This window comes from Branchiostoma floridae, chromosome 3, assembly GCF_000003815.2.
Source record: "Branchiostoma floridae strain S238N-H82 chromosome 3, Bfl_VNyyK, whole genome shotgun sequence".
NCBI lineage: Eukaryota > Metazoa > Chordata > Leptocardii > Amphioxiformes > Branchiostomatidae > Branchiostoma > Branchiostoma floridae.
In genome coordinates this window covers 27,939,157-27,950,091 of record NC_049981.1, presented here as the reverse complement: position 1 = coordinate 27,950,091, position 10,935 = coordinate 27,939,157, and the positions used below count along the sequence as shown (strand labels likewise).

The window sequence follows — 10,935 nt, the reverse complement described above, 5'->3', positions numbered from 1 at the left end:
CTGTGATTTGACTGTGTGTTTGTGCTTGTGCAGTGTAATGACCATTGCTTTGTGATGAAACCAGTGCATTATTGTCTAAAACCTACACTAATCTCACATTTTGTACTCAACTGTCACGTGTCCTTCTTCTATCACTGTTCGAAATCACACATCTTGAAATGCTCAAAGACGTGTGTACATGTATATTATGTTTTGATGTTGCGTTCGCTGACATGAATCTGCTATATCTTTGCTACCCTAACGGCAAAGCTTCCTTGCTGTTTGTGATGAAAGCATAACGTTTGTTTAGGTTTACTCACACACAGATATAAGATGGTGTTGTTCATCATCTAAATGTTCATATGGTGCAGTCGCCTGACAACCTCTTACTCTTTTTTTTCCAGACGAGTCCTTCAGAATGAGGTACAGTGGCGAATTCTCCCCCACTGAGTTTGAATCAGCAACAACCACGCAGGCCAAGCCAAACCGGGCCAGCATTTCATATGAGCCGCGATATGCTAGACTTGGCAGTAGTTCCAACAACTCAACCAGGTGGATGCATGCACACCACGTAGCCGCACGCAGCTGTCTCCTGAGCTCTGACTTCAACAACAACAAAACTCTGACTGCTCTGTCCTGCCGACACTCCTTACTTCCTCTGTCTACTTGTTATACGTAACAATTTTTGTGCTGCAAAGTAAAAAAAAGGAATTTTTCTTTTTTAACTGTGATAAAGTTTTTCAGTTTATCCCATTTTCTGACCATCCCTGTCCTCTCCTATCTAGTACATATTTCAAAACATAATTTTCTTTCAAAACACTGAACACATTATCATACAACAATCTTTATTGACACGACAAAAGTACAGCAACTTTTGTAAGGTCTACTATGTACCATGGAGTAATGATCACATTGTCAAAGAAAAAGTATGCCGTCAAAAAAAAACAACTAAAAATTCTGTCGTGTAATAATGAATACGTTAAAATTCCAAGCTTGCCATTGCCATACAGAACATGACTGTGCTTATCTCACAAGCTTTTTGTTTCTCTTCTTACAACAATTAATGATATGATACATGTAGACTTGATAGACGTTTAAACTAGGAAATACTCACTCAGACGACTAATACAAAACATGTATGTAGTGAATTCTAAATTACTTTGCTAGTAGTATAGTTATCCTTGAGTGCAGAGCTGAAGCAATGTTCTGATGTCTGTCTGTGCTGCCCCTGTAGTGACAAGAGTGGCAGAAGATCCCCCACAGTGGCGCCAGTTAACCCCGGGAGGATCGAGGACTACACCCCCGGGAGGGGATCCATCGGGAAGCCAGGCAAACCTGTAAGTCAAGCCTTCTTTTATGTTGGCCGGAAATTTCATCATTCTGTGTTCTTGATGTACAAAAATATAATATTATGGCATTATGGAAAATGTTCATATTGTTTTCAACAGTCCTGAAAACCCAAATCTTGGTTCTGATCAACTTGAGTCCAATCTGTGTGCTGGTAAAAAGTTTTTCATAAGACTTAACATTCAAAATATGCTATTAAAGGTTAGCGAATCAGGTAATCATTAGAAATGAATTTGAATGTTTTTTGTGGCTTGTAAATGTTGGTCAAACCAGTTGTAGGACAACAGCAACCATCACTTCATTGTGGGGGAGAGACAGATCATAAGAAATTGAATATACTTTGCTGGTAAAAATCATGTTGGTAAGTAGTTTGGGAACACACCTGGGAAGGAGAGTTGTAGTCTTATTATGATTCCTAATGTCTCAGTCTGTAACACTGAGAAATGCACAAGAGTGACAGTGTTAACACACCTACAGAGAAAAAGCAGAGAAATCGACAAGTTCGAAGAAGACCTGCGAACCCTGGAGAGAGCAAACCTGGAAATTGTCAAAGCTGAACCAGTCAATCCTGTTTCCACAGCCCCGTCCCCACAGCACAAAGCAGTCCACGTAAGGAGAGACCCCTTTTGGCTGTCTTGATATCCTCGTTTCTCTCTCTCTTCAAGACACAAAGACAGTTTTCCATCTGCCTATGCATGGGCAAAGAACAACTGCTACGAAGCACAGCAAACGCTTCTGGTGGCATTTCTGTATACCTCTCTTCTAAGAGCTGCAGTTTTTGTTGAAGACCAGTGGTGTTACTGATGACTGGTCATGGCCCTTTTAAAGAGCAGACTGAATAAACACTGGTCTTACACAGAAACTGTAGTTCTTAGTAGAGCTGTAGCAGCTCAAATGATGTCTTTTCTCAATGTTCCGACAAGCCGTACAGTGTCGACTGATCATACATGTATGTTGGACCATTAAAGATATTATCTACTACAAATACAAGTATGCTGGACACTTTTAAGTGTGTTTGTTCTATCATCTGTGAAAAAGACATCATGATAAGAGCTGTAGAGCTTAATAGGTACAGTTAACAACAAAATTATTCATACCCTTACCGAACCTATTGCAACTACAATGGGAACAAATAGTTTTGTTGTGAAGTGTATCTTCTCAACTGTGTATCCCTCATGCATGTGATGAGACTGTAGTCCCTAGTGCTAAGGTGTACTTCTAGGTTGACAGCAGCACTATAGGGGATACAGCTGAGACGTGCCATGACTGCATAATGTGAATGTTGATGGTGTGCTAGCTTTCTGCCTTGCAGGTGGCCTACTGGTGTAATTTTTCTGTGCAGTGACGGGCACAACGATCTGTTAGTGGTCGCTTCCTCTTCCTATAACCCTCCTTCTTCTCAATTTCAGCAGTTCTTTTGCCTGTAGCTACTTTTAATGTCTGTGTATTTTGTACTGTAACAGTTGCACTATTATTTGCTCCTTTCTTTCAATCTAGTTTTTTTACTAAATCCTTTGTATGTAATCAGTTGACTGGTGAATTGACTGAATCTTATTCCTTAGGATCTTAGTCTTTAGTGTCTGTAGCTTGTAGTACCAAATAAGTTAAACTGCATACATGATTATTTATTCATCTATCAAACACTACAGTCTCTCAATACGTAAGAATGCTGTTTTTTTTTTCTTAATGATCATTTCTTTGCAAGTTTCTTAACTCATTTTCTTACTTCATGATTTGAAAAATGGCACACTTTGTGCCCCCAGTAAGTAAGGTGTGGTGCTCACTTACCCATCATGATTGTGATACAAACACAGCAAACACCATTTAAGAACCAGAAATATTTTGCATAACACTCATTAGCTAATACCATTGGTATTTGTACATAATTTACATTTTAGAGGAATCTTACAGTGAACTGAAAGGCAATGAAAGACAAAGATTTTGAAGATCTTGAACATTTACCATCATAAGATATGTATATATACTGTACATCTATAGCTTTGATAGTGTCATCTCCTCTGGCCCTAACATACACATACAAGTCATATACAATTTACATTCTCATATCCAAAACTGTGCAGAACCATGCAGCCCTCTTTTAACTCTTCTTTCATTCTCCACCTCCCTCCTTGCCTTCTCTTGCCTTCCCTCCTTCCTGTAGCACTCACAGGAACGTAGACCCAGCCTAGAAGATGAGCTGTGGTATCAGTTCCTTGTAGAGAAAGAACAGCCGGTAAGGTCCTTGCAAAAGCTGCCCTTCAGCATGGCGTGTGTACTTGTGACGTGTGACTTAATGGAGAAATCAAAACCATCAAGCAAAACTGATTTAATTTGTGAATTAAAGAATTATTATTCAAAGGAAATGACTGCTCCAATCAAAAATGAACCTCTGTTAATTGTATCAATACGTTATTGTTTGTTTTCTCTGATATCATTTGTGCATAGAAAAGAGATTCATTACTGTAGCTATAGCACAAGCTGATCAATGTTTTCTGCAAAATGAACGTAAATGACTGCTGATCAAGTTTGCGTGCAGTGTGCATTGAGCAGTGGGGTTTGCAATTGTTTAAACTTTGTTCCAAAGTAGCTGAGACCAGCAAGGTTTAGCTGTGACCACATTTCCATCTTTTCCCTTTCCTCTCTCCTCTCTGCCCTCTCCGCTGCTACGTGCAGCTCCCATTTAGAATAGAGGACTATGAGCCAGGGAAATCCTCCATACTTGATAAAGGCAGGGAAGCAGCGGCCAAGAAGGTATGGGTGATAGCGCACCTGTGATTGGCTGATATCCTCATTACACATTCAACAGTGTTGTGATGTCATCAAGAGTTAGATATAAGTGTCTTAGAAGATGAAAAAGAATGCATGCCTTCTTTCATTCCTGATTGAAAACAGTACAGCACACAGAAAGCGTAAACTTTTGGCAAAGCATCATATAAGTGCATGTGGTTTCATCTATACAAGATGCAAACAGTGCCCTCTAGCAAGTAATTGCTGAACTGCAGAAATGTCATTCATGATGATGTTGTTAGGTATCCTCTCAAACTACATGTAAATCTGGATCTGCATCAACATCTTGCCAAGGTTTTATCACAACCCTCTTCAGGCCAGAGTCTATCCTATCCCCATGACTGAAATCATAAGTTTCCATACCTAACTAATCCAGTTTGCCTCTGCCAAAAATAAGTCTACAAGAGGACATGCATGTATATAAGAAATTTAGAGATGACATCTATACACTGCTGTAAGTGTTTAAATCAGCAAAAGTAGCATAGTGTGTGCAACGTAATCAACCATGAAGGGAGTAGGGAAAGCACCAGTTGTAGTGCAGTATGAGTAGCCAATCAGAGTGTGACACATCCAGATTGTAGCTGTAGCTGTAGATAGGAGGTGGTCATGTGTACTACATGTATACCAATCACATTGATCAAATAGAAATGAGTTTTCCTTCTTCCACACTTGGACCTGGTAGAGATTGTCCATTCTCATATCATCTCTATCTTGGCATTTCTTGACTGCTGCCAGGCCCTACATCGGGAAGAACCCTTCCCTACATCCCCTGCAGCTCTGCACCAGCTGTGCAATGTACATGTGCATTCTTTGTCACGTCATTTCATCTCCTGTTCTCAGCATGTTGTTTTGTACAGTCACTTACTTCATGGTGAATCACAAATGCACCTCTGTTCTTTTTTATCTTCCAGGTTGCATGCCTGCATGTGCTGCATGTGCACTTGTAGACCAAAGATGCTGATTTGATTCACAAGAGTCTCTCTCTGTTTTGATTCAATTTTTGATGCACCACCTTCTTTTCAGTGTGCAATTCAGGACTACCTCTTAATGCGAAGTGGGGACCAATTGGGTGGGCAATGAATTGTTGAAAGTGTGATGTGAAATCAGACTGAAAAGACAATTTGATTCTCTGCACTTCATTAAGCGTGTATTTTGATACAGGGGTTGGCAATACTACTCACACAATTTTAAGTCCTAATCTCAACAATTTGTCCAAAATCTCTTACTTTACAGAGCTCCATATACAACCCATACATGGAAGACAAGAACGTGAAGCAGGCACTGTGAGTATAGTTGCAAACCCATTACCTTCACCACAATGCATGACTGATATAGTTTTAGGGATGTTGTGTCTGACATCACAGTCATCAGTAAAATCTACATGTACATTGACCGCTCGTCAGTGATTGCCACGATCTGCAAAGGCCCATGCTATAAGGACTGCAATGTCATGACAATATTCCATTGTGTCCTGTAGTTGCAGATAAAACTGCATGAGGGCGCTGTAGAATTGTCTCCTCAGATAATGTACTACCATCCCTATATGATGTCCTTGCTACTATGCAACCCTGAATGTTATCTTCATTTTTTAAATGAAACATTTATTTTGTCCAAGCATGTCAGCAAACTGAACATCATTTCTTGCCTTTTAGAAAAGTGAGTGTGACCAAGGCAGCGCAGGCAGAAACAGCCAACAGCCAGGCGGAGGAGAAGCCGACACGAGAGCTGTACAAACAGATCCAGTCTGGAGGGGACATCCCCACCATGGGACTGAGGAAAGTAGCTCCAGAGAAAACAAAAGGTGAGAGGTTAGGGGGTAAAGGTGAAGGGTTACTCCTTGAACCTATTATCAACTGAGATGGTCAAAATCAGTAATTATTATCAATAATTGATATAACATAAATATCTTGACTGTCTCAGTAGATGATAGTAGGAGGACCAAACAGGCTTTATTTTGGGTGTGCTTTATAGCACTGGTTTCATGGGCTATGCAGCCTGCATGTTACTTTTTTTTTTGTTAGATCAAACTTATTAAAGATTTTGTTAAATTTATTTTGTTCTTGAATAATTGTCTTGCAGTGGTTGCCATGGCTTTGACTATTGCATAACCTAAGTTGAATGTTGTGTCCGTAAAGTGGTATTGAGCATGGCAGCAGCTTCTGCTTGCAGTGTTTGTTATGGCCAGCTGATTTTGAATATGTTGTGTTTTTTTTACCCAGCTTGCTTTAGCATATGCTATTGTGTAAAACTGTAACAACTTTAAAGTGACTCTTCAGAAATGATTTGTATTCTTCCAAATTTCTGGGGTTGGAGGTGTCTTTTGTCGGAAGATACTTTTAATCCAAAAGTTAAATGCACAACGCATAAACAAACCACAGAAGTGTCACTTTTGGATATCAGGGTTGCTTTATTTTTGCTTGACGTTTCCTTTTGAATGCATTAGACGACTCTGTTTTTGAGCCTGACGTTACCCAGTACAGAGCACCAATATCTCGGGGTAAGATCACTGTAAAATGTTGTGGTTTAAGTCTGTTGTTAGACATTGTCTCTGTGGTACGTTTGTCTCCAATGTTGCATGTGTATGCATAAAAAGTAGTAAAAGATATTGTAAGCAAAAACAAAATTATGAAACTGTAAGGGTGAATGCATATTTGCATACATAATTTAATCAAATCTGATCAGAGAACAGGTTATGTTTTTTCTTGACCACTGGAATAGACTGTAGCCCAACGTTTTGGAATATGTGTGGAAACGTCTACATTATACATGCCCGGAGTAAAAATCAATAGAATTGCATTTTTGCTGATGCCATTTGTATTCCTCTGTAGTCCATTCCTACAACAAGGATTCGATATCAATCCACAGAGACCCTGTCTTTATTGTTTATGACAAGTTTATTTTATAATGTATTTGTACTATGCATAACAAAGAGCTTGCTGTTATTGTCACATTACAGCTAACCATATTCAGCTTTACCTTCCTTGTATAATGTTTTATGACAGGACTAACAACATTGTTTGATGGCTTTGTTAAAGAAATGCTTACATGGAAGTTCAATACAGTATATGATTTATATATGTGTGCCTTATGGCCAACTATGTAGTAATGCTTTTTTAACTATAAAAGTATCTTGTATGTTTTGTATTGTCTTCCCACTTTTTTTATATTTTGAGTTAATACTATCCTTAATGTGCTCAGATTGTTCAGCAAGACAAGGTTGTTTCATTTAAAAAGTTCAGAAGGGGATAGTTGAGATTTTGCTAAATTATAAGAAAACTAACCACATTGGGGATGGCACCTGAAATAATGAAGGGACAAAAGACCAACCCTCCTCAAATGCTAATATGGAACAGCTCAAAAACTTAAAGTAACAGTCATGGTGTTCAGGAAAAATGTTGGATCAAAGATGAGCTTTGTCAAATTCTTATTTTTGACATGAGAAATAGTTTCATGGACTTGGTCCGTGTCTGTTTTGCCTTGCAATGAAAAGTTGTATAACTATCCTTGGTGCTGAAAAGGGTTCTGCAGAACTGCTTTCCAATGGAAATTTTTGGAAACAACTTTTTCACCTGTTCTATTAATCATGGGCACTGAACACATGCAGTACCTATGATGAAGGGGCTTTGCTGTAAATGTTTGTTTTGTATTTCCTTCCTTGTTTTGCTGATAGATAAATTGTTCTCAGTTTTCCCTTATGTATAGTTTGTGATCTTATTTTTTATTGTGTCTGAAGTACAATGTTACAAGCATGGGTGCACTGTTACATGTACATTGGAAACTTAACATTGTTTATATGCAAGTATATTAGTGGATGACAGACTGACATACATAATCATGATGTTGTTTTTCAATTAACTTACCTGTTTATCCGACTTCTGCTGCTAAAGAGGTCTGATGAGTGTATACTGAAGCAGCACAGAAGAAAAATCAGAAAAACTACGTTACTGCAGTTATTTGTATCAATGGTAACAGTGTGTACCACACATAAGTCAGGTTCCAACGTTGCCTGATGATGTAAGACTTATCTTTTGAAGCAGAGGTCGGGTAAACACTGTGCTAATAGCTGTCTTGCTAACCCTTCTTGCAGAGGAAGAATCCACTAGTGATGAGAGCATAGAAGTCTTACTAACCACCTCCACGGACATGCCACACATGCTTCCTAACTGCCACAGCTACACCATGCGCACACAGCTTTCCTCTAAACGACAGACCCGCAGAAAGTCGCGCCGCGCAAAGCCCTACAATAAGCAGGTTTACATGGAGCAGCTCTCCCCCACGCTCCGCACCAACCCTCGGCTCTCACAGCTGTCCCACTCCAAAAGCCTGGATAGTATAGATAACAGAATTATGCCAGTCAAGTCATCCAGACTTCAGAAGTTTCCAAGCTTCTCTGACGACAGCTTCGAATCAGACCTGGAGCAGTTCTTTGCAGATCATGATGCATTTTGCAAGGAGCACGACAGAATTGCAGGTGCATTTCACAACTTGGGAGACCATTTTGAGACTCAAGGAAACCAATCCAGAAGTACAAGTGACAAAGCATGTTCTCCTTCAGTAGGCCCTGTTCCAACTGTTACAGTAACAAGTAACGACATTTCAAAGAAATACGGTGCAAAATGCCTGGACTCTGACGACTCTGATAAGGATTACAAAAGCACTGAAAACGAGACGGGCAGCGAGGGAGATGAGGATGAGCTTGAGAGTGAAGAGGAGACACTTGATGCAGCCTCAGATGAAAATGATATGTCAACGATTGAGAAGAAAAATCCATCCCCAAACCGCCCTGCTAGAAACCCTATACGAGTAGACTACATCAGACCTGCTTTCAAATCACCAAGTGAGGATGTTCTTTCACCGATATTAAAAGCTCAGGATGAAGCCGTGGTGTTAGAGGACGGTGAACTTACAGAATTCAAACGTGAGAACCAGGAGATTGTTACATCAGAGAACCTTACCCCTCCGAGAAGCCCACCCGACATTGTGTCCTACAGGATGTACGCCGCAGAAGTACTTCAGTCCGGTTCGCGGTCAAGAAACTTCACACGACTGGTGGAATATTTCTCCACCATGTCTCCGCTGACTGGTCGTTGTTGTCGGATCAAAGACAAGGGAAGTCTCTCGTCCAGGCCGCGATTTGAGAGCTTTTCTGACTCAGAGAGTGAAAACATCAAGAAAATGGAGAGGTTCTGCAAGGAGACAAGAACTTTCTCAGACACAGAGTCTACCACCTCTCATCCATCCACTGCATCAACACTACAAGCAGGTGAGATGACGAGAGACATGTACATAGCACAAGCCAGCAGCTATGCGTATGATTCAGATGATAGCAGAATGTTGAAGGAAAAGTTTGTAAGTCCGAGTGGCGGGAAATCGGTGCACTTTGATCTGGATAAGAATGAAATCATCCTGCGTTCAGCAAGCAGCACCTGCACCACAGCCACCACAGAAGAAATTTACGACAACCTTCAGGATTTGAACCAAGACATCTCACAAGGAGAGGATGGGACAGCACAGGACGAGGAGGACTCTTCAGACAGTAAGTCCACCACCACAGAAGAATACTACCCCAACGAAGAAGACAAACCACCGGAAGTTTCTTCACCTCCTGACGAGGGGAACCTCAGGCCAAAGTTGCCCCCTAAAATCAAAAAGTCCTTTCCTACAAGTTTGTCTGACAGCCATCTGATCTACCATATTCCCTTCAGAGTCAGGCAGTCCACTTCCAGCCATGCTATAGGTAACCACTTGGATTTCTTAAAAACTACAGAAAATAAGAAAGAAATGTTAGAAAACTTGGGTAGGGCTGAGGAGACAGTACCATTAGAGATGGAGCGAAAGCTACATGTAGCTACTGGAAATAACAACAAAAATGCAGGAAGTGTAGACAAAGTGGTGCAAGAAGACAACGAGAACAAAGTCAAGGTCTCAGAACGTTCTTCCTCGCCAAGTGTGAGCCTGTCATCAGAGGAGATGTCCACGATACGCCGTAGGAAGCCCCCACTGCCTCCCAAACACCATCGCACCTCTAAGCTGGTGGAGACTCTCATCTGGTTGGAGTCATTACCTCTGGACAATGAGGATATGAGCCAGGGCAGAGCCAGCGACATCGCAAGTCAGGACGAAGACCCCGGCTCACTAAGTAATGCTTACTGAGACTCCTCATCACCACAGATGCACCAGATTTTGTTCACGTTATCTACTATAAGTTGCCTTTTTTCGGGTATTTGTCATATCAGACTCGCCATCATTTATATGTATATTTGTACATGTGGTAGTTTGTATTCTAAGTTGTATCGGTTCGATTTTGTCACCTCACGGTTTTGCCACAATAAATGCATGTCACAATTGGTCGGTTGTGTCTGTGTGTCATTCAGTTCTTTTTTTTAGTTAGAAATTCTGACATCTCATTAGTTCATGGTTTCATATCATATATAGTGACTGTTCTACAGGGATGTCCTTATACATGTACAAAACTAAGCTTTTGTCAAATAAACAAGCTTTCACATCACTTGAAGATATGTTAAGATGGGCAAATTTGGGAATCCTATAAACTTTAATGTCACTTGTTTGAGCATTGATAATGTTGCATTGTTTATCTATGATTCTGTCACAAATTGGATTTCTGTATGATTGAGACCTGGGACATCCCTGTTACAGTGCTATATTATACATATCATTGTGATGTGTAACTTCATCTTTTGTAGCTGGCCAAGTTCATGACTGACATGTATGTCAGACAGTACTTAGAATGAAAACTGTAGTCTTTCACCAAAACAAATTCTCTATACCATGCATGAGTGCTGGTAGCATATTTTTTGTATA

General features: G+C 40.3%; 1 protein-coding gene across 39 annotated transcripts in view; it reads left to right on the top strand.

The window, feature by feature from the left end:
- The window catches only part of LOC118412142 (titin-like), a 78,545-nt gene that overhangs the window by 51,596 nt on the left and 16,014 nt on the right, over nt 1-10,935 (top strand). For 32 of the 39 annotated variants that reach the window (XM_035814808.1, XM_035814811.1, XM_035814805.1 and 29 more), the window contains 7 exons: nt 384-531; nt 1,214-1,316; nt 3,488-3,559; nt 4,000-4,077; nt 5,347-5,396; nt 5,766-5,914; nt 6,557-6,610. In XM_035814808.1, coding sequence (XP_035670701.1) covers nt 384-531; nt 1,214-1,316; nt 3,488-3,559; nt 4,000-4,077; nt 5,347-5,396; nt 5,766-5,914; nt 6,557-6,610 — 654 coding nt within the window. Of the gene's footprint in view, nt 1-383; nt 532-1,213; nt 1,317-1,803; nt 1,936-3,487; nt 3,560-3,999; nt 4,078-5,346; nt 5,397-5,765; nt 5,915-6,556; nt 6,611-10,935 lie in introns of all 39 variants that reach the window. The other 7 variants (XM_035814827.1, XM_035814821.1, XM_035814824.1 and 4 more) reach the window with 6 other exon arrangements.